The sequence below is a fragment of the Perca flavescens genome, chromosome 12, assembly GCF_004354835.1.
Source record: "Perca flavescens isolate YP-PL-M2 chromosome 12, PFLA_1.0, whole genome shotgun sequence".
NCBI lineage: Eukaryota > Metazoa > Chordata > Actinopteri > Perciformes > Percidae > Perca > Perca flavescens.
In genome coordinates, this window is record NC_041342.1 from 28,572,167 (window position 1) to 28,587,077 (window position 14,911).

The 14,911-nt window shown below is 42.3% G+C and overlaps 1 protein-coding gene across 6 annotated transcripts in view; it reads left to right on the forward strand.

Moving 5' to 3' along the window:
- The window catches only part of depdc5 (DEP domain containing 5, GATOR1 subcomplex subunit), a 32,244-nt gene that overhangs the window by 9,960 nt on the left and 7,373 nt on the right, over positions 1 to 14,911 (forward strand). For 2 of the 6 annotated variants that reach the window (XM_028592509.1, XM_028592511.1), the window contains exons 23-38: positions 740 to 875; positions 1,515 to 1,609; positions 3,347 to 3,406; positions 4,364 to 4,547; positions 4,895 to 5,055; positions 5,900 to 6,020; positions 6,330 to 6,497; positions 6,726 to 6,948; positions 7,619 to 7,755; positions 7,847 to 7,943; positions 8,163 to 8,225; positions 8,920 to 9,041; positions 9,277 to 9,357; positions 11,320 to 11,452; positions 11,634 to 11,733; positions 11,900 to 12,139. In XM_028592509.1, the coding sequence (XP_028448310.1) occupies positions 740 to 875; positions 1,515 to 1,609; positions 3,347 to 3,406; positions 4,364 to 4,547; positions 4,895 to 5,055; positions 5,900 to 6,020; positions 6,330 to 6,497; positions 6,726 to 6,948; positions 7,619 to 7,755; positions 7,847 to 7,943; positions 8,163 to 8,225; positions 8,920 to 9,041; positions 9,277 to 9,357; positions 11,320 to 11,452; positions 11,634 to 11,733; positions 11,900 to 12,139 (2,121 nt within the window). The remainder of the gene's footprint in view (positions 1 to 739; positions 876 to 1,514; positions 1,610 to 3,346; positions 3,407 to 4,363; positions 4,548 to 4,894; positions 5,056 to 5,899; positions 6,021 to 6,329; positions 6,498 to 6,725; positions 6,949 to 7,618; positions 7,756 to 7,846; positions 7,944 to 8,162; positions 8,226 to 8,919; positions 9,042 to 9,276; positions 9,358 to 11,319; positions 11,453 to 11,633; positions 11,734 to 11,899; positions 12,140 to 14,911) is intronic. The other 4 variants (XM_028592513.1, XM_028592510.1, XM_028592512.1 and 1 more) reach the window with 4 other exon arrangements.

A 14,911-nucleotide genomic window follows, 5' to 3' on the forward strand; every position in this document is an offset into this window, starting at 1 on the left:
GGGGACACACGCAGTCAGCAATTTATTGGATACTATTCATACTGTGTGTATGATCATTTTGGGGGATTTCGTTTGTGGTCTTGAACTAAATTGCGTTATACAGAGAAGTGGTATTTACCATTTACCATCATTACTATAAATGGGTTGATAAAATAATAGAGACACCCGTCAATGTAACACAGTACAGTTCAGGAGCACCACAAACCGCAGCCTCCAAAACAATACTACATTTCAGTCAACACCTCCCTCAAACAGTTTCAACAACACCGCCAAAACATTATGGTGTTCTAGTAAGTAGAATCTATTGCAGGACAGTGAATTAGTTTTAGCTAGATGTACCATATAAACTGGTAATTGAGTTTATTTTACATAGAAGTGGGTAATCAATGGAATATACGGTATAGGCTGTGATTTACGATTCAATGTTGTCTGATTTCGTCATTTAAATGTTGAAGTATATATCTGAGTGATATTCATTTATATAAATGATTCTGGATTTTTGTTCCAAAAGCACCAATAGTGATCCCCAAAATCACTTACTATAATATTAGAGTTATTGAATATCACAGTACTAATTCCATCTGATTGTTCGATCTAAAAAATAAATATCTGCTATGTCATGCATTATGCTAGTGATTGATCTCATTTACATAAATGATTATTTTCCCCCTGCTAGTGGCAGGGTCGAAGGAGGGCATATGTCCAAGCATCAGACTGAATGTGCACTGTTGTTGTTCAGGTCCTTCTGGAGAGGCGATCCAGATCCATCACCAGACCAGACAGAACATGGCGGAACTGCAGGGCAGCCAGCAGAGAGACCCCGCCCACACCTCCGCTGAGCTGCTGGAGCTGGCCTATCACGAAGCCACTGGAAGGTAAGACTACCACGAGAAACAAAAGTTTCCTTTTGTAAAGAAGTTAAGCTTAAAGGTGCAGTAGGTAAGACTTATAAAACTAACTTTCTGTCATATTTGCTGAAACTGACCCTATGTTCCAGTAGAACTACATAGAGGTAATAAAAAAAAAAAAAATCCAGCTCCTCTGGAGCACCTACAGCCTGTAGTGTGATTTACAAAAATCCACAGCTCCCTGTTCAGATGCACCAATCAGGGCCAGGGGGGTGTCTAACTGCGTGTCAGTCCCTGCTCATGCACACGCATTCATTCTCCCTAGTGGGGGGAGGGGCTTAGAGACCATTTTGGGCTTAAGCAGAAGGGGGGGGGGGGGGGACAGAGAAGTTGTTAATGTTAAAAAATTTTGGCTAAGTCCTGGATCTTCGCAATCCTACCTACAGCACCTTTAAGGCTTTTTCATCGCGATGTTGATTTCGGCTCCTAGCGATCACAATAACAATGTAATCAAGGAAAAAAGGTTAATTTACACATAGTAGTAAACTCTTATTTTGTCAATATTGACCAAAGTAATTGTGATTATGATTTTTTTCCCATAATCTAGCAGCCCTACTTGAAGCACAGACAGTGAGATGAATGCTTGTTATTTATCTGTTCTTGAAGGCGAACAGCCTCTATGCATGCAGGAGAGAACGGCCTTTACATTGTTGGAGGGATGGAAGAGTGTACTGGAAGTCCAGGGAGCAACAACACCAGTGGTGATATGCTTACTCATAAACTGTGTTCTCCTGACACATAGTCAGTGTTTAAACCCTGATTTATACTTAATATATAGTATATATTCTGGAGCCTTACTTCATTTGTAGTGACAAAAGAAGCACACCAGACTTTTGGCACATTAAGGTCTTGGTAATTTTTTTCGAATGAAATAATGAAGATGTAAAAATCTATATTAGTGGAGGTTGGTGATATTCTATAAATGAGACAAACTGTTACACGGGGTGATATCTTCCCTTAATTAATCTGCTGCTGAAAATAGTCCCCAACAAATGTACCATTTCCTCCTGTTTGAGTAGTGTTTGTTAAAACTACAGTGGCGAGCTAGGAAATAACTGAGCCTTTAAAAAAATTTAACTATATATTTGTGAATGATTTATGTCTTCAGTAGGAACCAATAGGCTTTTGGTTGAGAGCCTCATACAGAATAGGGAAGTCAGAAAGTATTAAAAGGCAGACTAAGGGCGTTTTCACACATGAAAGTCCGAACCAAGGTCCGTACCAAGGTTCATGTTTTTGTTACATTGTATACATTTGAATCGGTAAGTTGTGGTTTCACACTGCAGTGTGCAGTGTGAGACTGATGCTCTCCCCCTACTGACTGATGCTCTCCCCCTACTGACTGATGCTTTCCCCCTACTGACTGCTGCTCTCCCCCTACTGACTGATGCTCTCCCCCTACTGACTGATGCTCTCCCCCTACTGACTGCTGCTCTCCCCCTACTGCCGCGGCCCTTTTTGTTTTGTTGTGATGTTGAGAAGCAAGACACGGGAACTTTCTTTCTGGAGCATTTATTCAGAGACAAACTGAAACCTACGCTGTACATTTACCACTTAACAAATAACCTGCTGATGTATTCTCTGCTCTGATAGCCGACAGCTGTCTTCTCTGAACGCATTCACCGTCGCTCTCTCTCACTAAGCACCTTAAAGGAGCTTCCCCGGTCTTGTAACACAAGGAGAGCCTGCCAGAGCTTCTTGTATTTGGTCCAAAAGTCCGAACCATCCAAAAAATGCTTTCACACTATAAACGAACCGGACCATGGTTCGGTTTGGTCCGGACCGAGACCACCTCTTTTTATCGGACCAAAATTTGGTCTTTTGATCCGGACTGCGGTCCGGGGGAGGTTTCACACCTGTAATTTTGGTTCGGATCAAACTAAAAAGTCCGAAAGTCCGGACCAAACAAGGTATGTGTGAAAACGCCCTAAGACATTGTTGGTTTGGGTCTTGTAATTTGTTGACAATAAGAAAAATATAGAATAATGCCAGCCTTAAATAAAATGATGATGGAGCCATGTTCAGTTAAACAAGGAAAGCTATGAAAAAGAGCTGCAATGATTCATCAAGTAATTGATAGAAATAAATTAATTGCCAACTATCCTTACATAAGATCAATCGTATAAGTCATTTTTTAAGCAAAAATGCCATAAATGTGCAGGTTCCAGCTTCTCAAATGTGAGGATTTGCTGCTTTTCTTTGCCATATATGATAGTAAATCAAGTATCTTTGGGTTAAGGACTGTTGCACGGACCTAACAAGACATTTTAACATATAACGTGGGACTATGGGAAACTTTGATGTTCATTTTTAGTTACTTTTTTTAAATTGCATAGATTAATTGAGAAAGTAATTGTCCGAACAATCAACAACGAAAATGATAGTTTGCTATTTAGCTTTGCTGCTCTTTCTTTGTTGTAATTGTGATCTCTGTACAGGAACTCTAACCAACCGCAGCTCCACATTTGAAGACATTTCCCTAAGTGGTGCCGATCCAAGTGAGTCCATCTTGCCCCTAAGAAAACAAAAACATGCCAATTCATAAATCGCAAACATTGTCATGGAGCCATACGCCAGGATCAGGTTGATATCCCTAATCACCAAAACTGATATTGGTAATAAACCTTCAGAGGTGTCTTTAACCTGTGAGGGCTTATTCAGCTTCGGCAGGCAGGTTTCTCTGGGCGTCTGTCTCCGGGGGTCGCAAGTATAAACGACTCTTACAGGTCATGTGGCTTAGGGTGTTACCCCTCCTCCTCCTCCCTCTTTATCCTCACTTTCTCTGTCTGACTCTTTTCTTGCTCTTTCTCTGGGCCTTCCGATGATCTTAATTGTTCTTATTAAACATTACCAGGTTCAAATTCTCTAATTAATTAGCCCTCCCATTAATTTTCCTTCACCATGACCTGTTTGCATCCAACAAGCCTTGTGTGTACATCTCACTCCTGCATGGCGGTATGCGTAGTCTATTTCTCTTGATGGATTGTTAAATTGGTGCTTCTGTCAAACAAATCTCTCTTGCACACACACTATGTAAAGAGTTGGCTCACCATCTGTATGTTTGCATGACGTGATTTCTCTGCTTAAATTCACTCACAGTCACTATACAGTTCACACCATTGCCGAGCTCAGGACACTGTCGCTTTCCTGTGAGTGGGACCAGCAGGGGCGACGAGGCCAGTAAAAGTAACACGTTGTGTTTTTTCTTCCCCTCTCTTCTACTTTCTTTTCTTTCTCTTTTTTGGTATGTATCTTCAACTTCACTCTTTCTTTTCCTCTCTTCATGTCTTCATCCTCTCCCCTCCTTTCTTTAATTATCACCCCACTGTGCTCCCCCTTCCTCTTTGTATCCATCCCCGCCCCCCACACACATGTACCTCTCCACTGTGGGTACATGCATTGTCTCTGCTGTGGGGATTTTTTGTTTGTGTGTATGTGTGTGGGTGCTCCTGAAGCCCTGCTGCTGTCTGCACCCCCGACAGTGCCCAGCTTCTGCTGCACAGTGGGGGTGGACTGGAAGTCTCTGACCACACCGGCCTGCCTGCCCCTCACCACCGACTACTTCCCTGACCGCCAGGCGCTACAGAACGACTACACCGAAGGCTGCTACGACCTGCTGCCGCACAGTGACCTGGAGAGGTAGACAACATCCTGTCTTTTAGAGTAGACCTGTCTCTTGCTAGTCTCGCTTTGCCAGACCTTTCTCCACAGCGCTGCAGAGGAGGGTTTGGCGAATTCACACAGCATTCCGGGATGGGAGAAAAACGTGCTCTGTTTTATTGGCATTTCTTTAAACCAATCACAATCGTCATGGGTGGCCCTTTGCTGCATGTCATTTCCCCCTCTCTTTCCCTTTCATGTCTTCAGCTGTCCTATTAAAATAAAGGCCTAAAATGTTTTGTTTTTTTTTGGGATGGGGGCTAAAATCAGTGAAGCACAGCGACAGACTGTGTTCATCTGTTTTCATGGTTCTGTCTCTTTCTCAGGCGCGAAGATGAAGCTCCAGTGATGAGTGCGTCTCAGGTGTTTGAGGAGTTTATCTGTCAGAGGTTGATGCAGGGCTACCAGATCATCGTCCAGCCCAATAACAGGAAACCACAGCCCGCTGTGGCCACACCGCTTGGCAGCAGTCCTCTTTACTCCAGAGGTAAGTTAATGTTTCATGCCATTTGTTTTGTATCTGTGTTCATTTCAAATCTTTGCCGTTTTCAGATTGCCCACTGTGTTCTCAGATCAAAATGTAATCCTACATTATTTCTTAGATTTAGTTTGTGATTATTACGTATGACTTCTTGTATGAAGTTTAAGTATGCATTTCTTCTCAAACTGCGTCATGCCGTTCTCATTTCCCACAATGCCTTGCAGAAGCTCCATTAAGCTGTTGCATTTTAGCCGTGGGATATATGTGTCTAAAGTAAAGTTAGCTTGATATTGGATATTCACTGTTAAATTGCTTTTCCACCTTTACTAACAGACGAAATTACACATACAACTTGAATATGAATTTGTGATAACTCACAGAGAAACAACCTCTGGTTCAGTATTTGGAAAATGTGTCTCTGAATCTTTTAAAAGACATGTTGTCAGCAGTCCTTCTGTGATGAAGATTTGGATTGTGCAATAAGGAAGGCCTGCTTGGTTCTTTCAGTGAATGGTTGTAAAGATATACAAAGAATATAATATATATCTTTTGTAGGGATTAGCCATTTTAATGCCGTAGCTCGCCTCCCCATGTGCAAATGTTCCCTCCCGACACTATTTTTGCAATGGCACGGTCGCTGCATTCTGGGCTTAGCGCTACCCACAATTGTGAGGGTTTGAAAAAATAATAATACTAGCAAGCCACAGCACTTTTTTCCCCCTATAGCAGAATGATTATGAGTGCAGCCAGACCTTTCTCCAGCGCTAACAAAGCATCCTGGAGAATGGTCTAGCTATGCGAGGCTAGACCATGGTGACTGTATGTGTGCTCTTTCTTCTTGGCTTTTCAGGTTTGGTCTCTCTGCGTCGAGCAGAGGAGGAGGAGACAGTTTATTGGCTCAGTATGGGCCGGACCTTCCATAAAGTTTGCCTCAAAGACAAGATAATCACTGTCACTCGCTATCTGCCCAAGTGAGTACGTCTGGCTAGACCTTACACAGGAAGAGCTAATTCTGCATTTTTGCCGTGTTGATCCTCCCAAAGAGAATTTGACTCAAACCAATTAATTGATTATCAAAATAGTTGGCTATTGATTTAGTTGTTGACAACTAATCAATGAATCGATTGATCTGTGCATCTCTTTCCCTCATCTCTCTTCCGTCGTTTCCTGTTAGCTCTCTATTGTCATTATCTAATAAATAGGGGAAAAAAATGCCAAAAGGTATTCCTACTTTATAATAAACAATATTGGGCTAAAAGATGGCTGTCCTGGTTTTTTAGGTACCCGTGCGAGTCAGCACAGATCCAGTACAGCTACAGCCTGTGTCCTCCACATTCTGATGCTCAGTTTGTGTCCTGCTGGGTGGAGTTTGGCCATGAGAGACTAGAGGAATACAAGTGGAACTACCTGGACCAGTACATCTGCTCTGCTGGCTCAGAGGACTTCAGGTACACACAAATACTCAAACAGACCCTAAACTTATGTATTAATGTTTTGTTTATGGTCAAATCAACGCCAAATATGTAATATTTGTATGTAGATTTATACGTAATCTACTGTTTAGTGAGTTAACACTGTCATATAGACTTAGTTTTTTTTGTATTACATTTATAAAATGAAACTACAATGGATTAAGTATCATTATCAGATGCTCTGCCTTTCTTCTGCCTCCATAGTTTGATAGACTCTCTGAAGTTCTGGAGGACTCGCTTCCTCCTGCTGCCCGCCGGAGGAGCTAGGCGGGTGGCAGACGGGGAGGGGCACTGGGATGTTTATGGGGAGGGAGCAGGTGCGGGGATGGGTGGCAGCGGGGACTGGGTCCTGCTGGATGGCTTCATCCGCTTCCTGGAGGGTCTCAACCGTATCCGCCGTCGCCACCGCTCCGATAGGATCATCAGAGTGAGGCTCTCCTAGTTTACGTCACGTTTGTACATAAAAACTCCTTTACAGTTGTTGTTCCCTCACACTTTGCTGTTCGAATTTACATGTAAACGCTTTATTTCAGGATGCATACATTCTATTCTAATATATGAACCTGAGACTTGTGCTTTAGTATCAGAATTGACTTTTATTTGTCATTGTAAGTACATATAACAAAATTAAAAGTGCTACTTTATGGTGCAAACATAAAAACACATACATTTAACAAAGAACATAGTAAGTTGATCAACTAAAAAATTAGGATTTGTTGCTGTTCTTTATCTTATGTGATAGTAATTAGAATATAATTGTGATTTCTTTCACTATGTTTATGAAAAAATAATAATTCCATATCATTTTTGTTTATGTGTCACTGCTGCATCCTGAAAGCAGATTAATGTTGCAGTTGCCAATCACACAAAAGCTGTGCAAATAAAGTCTCCAAAAGTTCTTGCACTGTGTTGAGAACTATTGGCTTACAGTCATTAAACTGAGCATTTTTCTGGAACAATAATAACTTAATTTGTAAGGGGGAGCTGTCTAGCCACTGACCATGGGGCAAACAACATCTCTCTTAACGTTTGTATTTGCTGTATCTTTAGGTGCTGGAATGGACACGTGTTTCTTTCACTCTGTTTTTTTCACATAGCAGAAGGGCACACCACTAAAAGGACTGCAGGTTACCAGTCCTCTCCCTCAGTATCCTACCGAGCCTGTGGGGCCCCCACAGGGCAAGAAAGGCACATCAGCTTTATCAGCCTTACTGGAGATGGATCAAAACCAGAAGTGAGTGTCTCATGGGACTGCAGACCAACATGTTGTTTGCATTGGAGCAATGAATCTCACTTTTAACTGCATTCTTTCTGCTTCCTCTCAGGACTCTGGAGGAGCAGCAGCAGGCAAAGCCCTCAACAGCCGTCAGTGACCCCTCAAGTGTTGCCACAGCTCCCACTTACGTAGACAGTCCCCGCAAGGTGAGCATCTACACTATGTGTGTGGAGCCTTAAGCTTTAGCTGACCCATCTAAATAATTTGAATCCACAACAAATGGTTCTTCTTTGCTGGTGCTTTGGTGTGGGGCTTTTGCTTCTCTCTCCTCCCATCTGCTTTTCCCCCCCATGCTCTGTTCTGTTCCGGTTGCTGGGCTTTGGGTGTTTGATCCTGGGGTTGATGTTCTTCCTGTGTGCTCACAGGACGCTGCCTTTATTTTGGATTTTATACGTAGCCCTCGCTCCTCCTACATCTATCACTTTCAGGTTAGTAACGAGGTCCCTGGGCATCACTGAAGATCTGTGTGTGTCTGTGTGTGTGTGTGTCCACATGTGCCATAGCTCCTCTAACTCACTCTGTATTACTGCATGAGCATGGTGTGAGTCAGCTGATGTTTGACTTGCAGTGCCTCATCATATTCCAGTTTTCCCTTTTTATTCTGTTTCTACGTTGTGCCCAGTAGTGTAGAGCCTGATGGTAGGTAGTGACACTGTCAACTCTCGCACCGGGATCTCATTAAATCCATAGTACCTCTGTGAGGATTCAAGCTGTTCAGTCAGATCCCCCACAGCTGAAATATATATATATATATACATAAAAAATTGTATTTTATAAACTACTTTTAAAGTCTTGTGTGCAAAAATCTTAATTTTGTACAGAAACTGAAGCTGTCGGAAAAATGTAGTGGAGTAAAAAGTACAATATTTCCCTCTGAAATGTAGTGGAGTAGAAGTAGAAAGTGGCATGGAAAGAAAAGACTCAAGTAAGGTACAAGTGCCTCAAATCTGTACTTAAGTGTAGTACTTGAGTAAATGTACTTAGTTACATTCCACCACTGAATAGAACCGTCTGCATGGCTGAATACCACTCGATGCAAGTGAGAAAATGTGCTTTTTGGCTAAACCTTCTCAAAATATTAAATGAAACCGCAAATTTAGTGAAATATTTGTAACTGTGTAGTTGCCTGCTGAAGCCAGCGAGGCTGCTGATAAAGGAGTCCAGCCAGCAGTGACGGCTGGAGCAGCAGCAGCAGCACAGCCAGCAGGAGAGACTGCAGCCAGCAGCAGCACCTCAGACACCAGGTAATCTTTTACTCTGTGTACCGCAGGGATACACATCCAGCACATAGAAATGATTCTAAGAGGATTATAGTAGTTTAATACTTTAGGCAGGTGCTCCATAGCATAGCTAAATAGTATCATAGCTATTTTAATTGTATGACATTGTATGTTTTACTCAATTAAGATTGACCAGTAAATATGCTGAAACTTTAAGGATAATCTGCCTGAACAGTAACCTGAGTTGATGTGTTCACAGTGGGCAGTCTGCAGCGGGAGCCCTTTCTCTGTCCTCTTCCTCAACCCTCTTGGAGATCCTGGAGGCCATCAAACATCCCACGTAAGATTTGTTGCCCCTGCCAAGGAGGTTATGTTTTCGGTTTGGTGTGTCTGTCTGTCTGTCTGTCTGTCTTTCAGCTAGATTACGGAAAAAACTACTGGCCGGTTTTCATGAAACTTGGTAGGAGGGTGTAGCATGGGCCGAGGACAAACCCAGTCAATTCTGGAGCAGATACAACTCACAGGGCGGATACACAATTATTTTTCCCTTTTGCTAACATTGTGAGATGGGCCGTTTGTGCTGCATTCATGTGGTGTCGGGATAATCGGAAAGATTTGTTCCCATATTTCATGGCTCACCTGATCCGTTTTCTAATTGCTCTATGTTGTCACGCAAATGCTGGAAACACCTGTCAATGTGTTTAAATGCTCTGAGCAATAAAATGCAACACATCTTCTTCGTAGTGTCCATGTTGTTTCCACATTACCTACGACTTAGAGCTCATCAACAAACCAAAGTTAGAAATGCAACTTTCCAACTCCGGAAATGGGACCATCTGAGGAGCAAGTGAATGCACCATTGGCCTTGGCGGACGTCTGTGCTCTCTGGGTGCCATTCTAGTTGTTGTGTCTTTTTGGGTCTTGATATGCTGGCGGTCAGTTGTCTCATGCAGAGTTACGGTGGGCTCCCCACTTTGTGAAGTGGAGTGGGGAGAATCACCTACAGCTGAACGTGGCAAAGACAAAAGAGATGGTTTTTTAGCAGGAAAAAGTCCCCTCCTTCTCCAGTTCATACTGGGGGGTCAGATGTGGAAATTGTCACAACATACAAGTACCTAGGTGTTCAACTGGACAATAAACTGGCGTGGTCCACGAACACTGAGGCTGTATACAAGAAGGGCATGAGCCGGCTTTACTTCTTGAGGAGGCTCAGGCCCTTCAATGTATGTAACAGGAGGCTCCAGATGTTTTATCAGTCTGTGGTTCAAAGCACCATCTCCTTTGCTGTGGTGTGTTGGGGAGCCGGCATCAAAGTAAGGGATGCAAACAGACTGAACCAACTCATTAAAAAGGCTGAGCCTGTGGTTGGCGCTAAGCTTGCTTCTGTGGAGGAGGTGTTCAGACACAGAATGCAGGTAAAACTGCGGGCAATTATGGATCGCGACCCAGATAGGTGGACCAACGCATTTTTTGTGCATGCATCGTTTTAGTCCGGTGCAACACCGGCAGTGCCGCCGCTAGTTAGCTTAGCGTAGTGAATGGAATCCTATGTTGCCGGTTAGCATGTTGTGAGTAAAAGTGAGCCAACAAAAGACAAAAAAATCAACCTAATTACTTGCACTGAGACAAAAAATGCGTTGGTCCACCTATCTACAGCCAGGGTAGACCGGGATAAGATCTATTTCAACAAACGGTGGCGTATTCCTTTAAGTTTGATTCCTTCTCCTCTCACTTGTGATTGGCTCGCCTGATCCAACAACTGCATGCTGGTGGTTGCCATGACAACATGCCGGCTGTAGAGCTGCACGCGTATAATATGTACAAACAAGTTAATATATTTGCCTTATGTCCTCGCTGCACCTTATTTGTTATGCAGTCCCAATGTAGTTGTATTTGTATACCTCCTTTTTAAATGCATTTGTATTGTATTGTGACTGTATTGTATTTTAATGTATTGTACTGTATCAATAGTAGTGTTCTATCTATCTATCTATCTATCTATCTATCTATCAGAAAAAAATCTACACATCATCTCAGATATCAATCAATCAAATTATTTTCAATTACTGATTTGAAACCTGTAAAGAAAACCATTTACCCCATCCAAATTTTTCATGTGGCTACCATCACCAATTCATTTTATATTTATTATTATGAATAATTCGATATATAATCTACTTTTGGTTTTGCTTGTTACCATATCTGAATAAAAGTGGACAACAGGCTCTTGGTTATGGTTTTACAAGATTAAATCTTCTGTATTTCATTTAATTGTTTGTGTCTGTGCTTTCTGGTATAACAGGACAGGTGTACAGCTGCTGCCGGAGCAGAAAGGTCTGCCGCTCAACTGCTTTATTAGCGCTGAGGTCGTTCATTGGCTGGTCAACAATGTGGACGGCGTGGCCACGCAAGGCATGGCTGTGGATATCATGCAGGTGAGAGTTGTATGTCTCAACTTTCCTTTAAATTGATGGAAAATGTGAAAGGAAGATTTCATAACGGTTCAAAGGATTTATTACAACTTGGGTCTTATGCTAATGTGTTCTCTCGGTTAATTAACACTGAATGTAAACATAACGTGTTTGTTTACTGTTTTTGTCTTTTTGGTTCATGTAGAAAATGCTGGATGAAGGTGTGGTGACCCATGCTTCAGGTGATGCCATGCGCACCTTCGTCTACGGATTCTACTTCTACAGGATAGTAGACGAGAAGGATGGTGAATGGATTTAAAATGCACTCAGAGGCCATATAGCTTTGATCTCATCAGACAGTTCTGCACATGCTCGTACTTGTTTATATCTATAATTAAATTCAGGTCATTGGTAGAATCTAAAATCCAGTGGGTGTTGTCATGACATTCTTGGCTGTCCGGTCCTCTGCAGGCCCGAGCTCCCAGCTTCCCAGCGCGGCGGCTGGAGGCTGGTCTACTGCAGCGCTGGAGGACTTTGCTCTGTTCCAGAGGAAGTGGTTCGAGGTGGCCTTTGTGCTGGAGGAGCGGCGACCCTGCGACCTCCCGGCCTTCCTCTTGCCCTGGCTGCCCAGCCGGCCGGCCTCCTACGCAAGTAGGCACAGCTCCTTCAGCCGCAGCTTTGGAGGACGCAGCCAGGCCGCCGCACTGCTAGGTACACCCAGCCCACACTGCAGGGGAGCCCCCAGTCTGCTCCATCATCCAGTCTGATGCAGATCATACACAGGTCTACCTCAGAGAGACGCCTGGGTCCAGTAGTTACATGTCACACAGGGCAGAGAGGGCGCATTTGATTAAGTGCTCTTGGTCAGGTGGTGTCATCGAAACTAAAAATACAAACTGAAATCCTAAACTGGCTGTTTTCCTGTTTCTGCTGCTGATTATATACAGTATGCATACAGTACAGGCCAAAAGTTTGGACACACCTTCTCATTCAATGCGTTTCCTTTTTATTTTCATGACTATTTACATTGTAGATTCTCACTGAAGGCATCAAAACTATGAATGAACACATATGGAATTATGTACTTAACAAAAAAGTGTGAAATAACTGAAAACATGTCTTATATTTTAGATTCTTCAAAGTAGCCACCCTTTGCTTTTTTTATTAATAAGGGAAAAAATTCCACTAATTAACCCGGACAAAGCACACCTGTGAAGTGAAAACCATTTCAGGTGACTACCTCATGAAGCTCATTGAGAGAACACCAAGGGTTTGCAGAGTTATCAAAAAAGCAAAGGGTGGCTACTTTGAAGAATCTAAAATATAAGACATGTTTTCAGTTATTTCACACTTTTTTGTTAAGTACATAATTCCACATGTGTTCATTCATAGTTTTGATGCCTTCAGTGAGAATCTACAATGTAAATAGTCATGAAAATATAAAGGAAATGCATTGAATGAGGTGTGTCCAAACTTTTGGCCTGTACTGTACATTTTGTAAGAACAGTTTGCCCTGCCCAATATCCACACCTCACATGACCCAGAAAGGTACTAAGCACCTTCAAGTGAGCCCTCATGCTTTCATACAACCTTCATCCACATCTACCCAAAGCTCTTTGTTTTTCGGTTGCACATGTTAAGTAGTCTAAATGCAAAATTACTGGATTCAGTTGTTACATTTTAAATAGGCTAAACACCTCAGTCTCAGTTTTTATTTTTATCATAGGCTGTCCATGTTAGCCTTCACACTTATATACATTCATTCGAAGTAAAGGTAAAATGGCTATGACAAAATTAGCCAGTTAATAAAATTTTGGATTTTAGCAGATGATTAAATGACATAGAAAGGGAGCAAGCCATGGATCATAGACTTATAGTTTATTTTTGTGGTAGGGATCAGAAAATAAATTTGGCCATTGGATTACAGTCGGGCTGTTTTTGTAACAAACTTTTCGCTTCTATAATGCAGAATAAACTGCACAATGTTTGATTTATGTTTGTATGTATTTAGATGTTGCAGCCACAGAGCAGTCAGCTCAGAGATGATTGGACGAGGTTAGGAGGAAGATTAAGAGGGTTTAATGATTGCGGCGGGCCACTCTGTTGTTTAACTCCCAGAAGTGAGAAAGTGAGGCCCACTGTGCCCCTGGTTCACTGTAGGTTTTGTCATAAAACAGCTCAGATAATGCTTTCACTAATATGAATTGTTGAGAAAAACTGAAAAAAAAAAAGCAATGTTCCCAGTCCAAAGACAGGGAAAATTGTGTTTTACAAAGACAATTTTCTATTTAGATATTCAAAATAAACACCAATAACTTCCGAGATGAAAAAGAATATATAAACCAAAAATAATGAGCACTACACGTACATAACCACCACATACCCATTCACCATTCTAACTTACGTTACAATAAATTCATTGTTTTCCGACTCACACAGTGGGGTTCTTTCCATCACCACAGAACCGCGTCCATGTAACATTTCATGACATCACATTCATCACCGTCCATCAGCATCATCTCACTGTTGTGTGACAGAGATGCTGGACTCAGACCTCCTGATGGGGGACTGTAGATCTGCATTGAACCTCTCCAGCGTGTAGTGCATGTTTAGCTGTAGTTCTATCTGTCCACAGTGGCTCTGGCTCTGTGTCATGTGGCCACATCACTGATTGATGTCATCAAATTTTTTTCCCACCTTCACCATCCAATCAGAGCATGCTGTGTGGTTAGTGTGGAGCAGTACTACTGTAGGTGGTGTGGTGTTTTGAGTGCATGCTGTGGCTGTGGTTTCAGTAGTGCTGTGGTGTGCAATGTCCTCACCTGTTGCTCTCCTCCTGGCCTTTTTCAACATAAAGCACTATCACAACACAGCAAGTGGTGACAGTGTTTCTGCTGGGCTCCATTCTTGCTACATGCGATCGCTCAAAGCTTTATTTTTCAACTTTGACCTCAGCCTATTTGAGAATGCTTGCATCTTTTAAAGCGACAACTTTGCAAGATAATGCTTTTCCCAGTTTGCTATCTGAAACTCCGGACTGGTTTCCTGGAATAGGCTTTAAGGGTATTTTTGGAATTCTTTCCTCGTGAACCCATGAATTGGTGTCTTAGTGACTTATGTGATCAGAAATCTTTAAAAACTGGTCCAGTAGTGAGCGAGAAACGCTGTAACTGTCAGCTGAACTGGGCTGCAATGTCATAATCATTTAGGGCAAGAATGCACTGTGTATGCGGTCACTGACAGGCTGAGTAAGAAGAGTAAGATCCTTTTTGTTTAACCAGAAACGGCTCCGAAACCACCATCACCAAACTCACCAGACTCCATTTAAATAAACAATACTTTTAGCGTGTATAGAGCCAGCATATTTTCACATGTAAATGGGTGAATTAAGGGTTTATTTTAACCAAACTATAGTGGTGATTGTTGGAACAGTGGAAAAGACGAACCAAGAGAGTTTTATTTTGTTTCTGTCGACTGTGAATG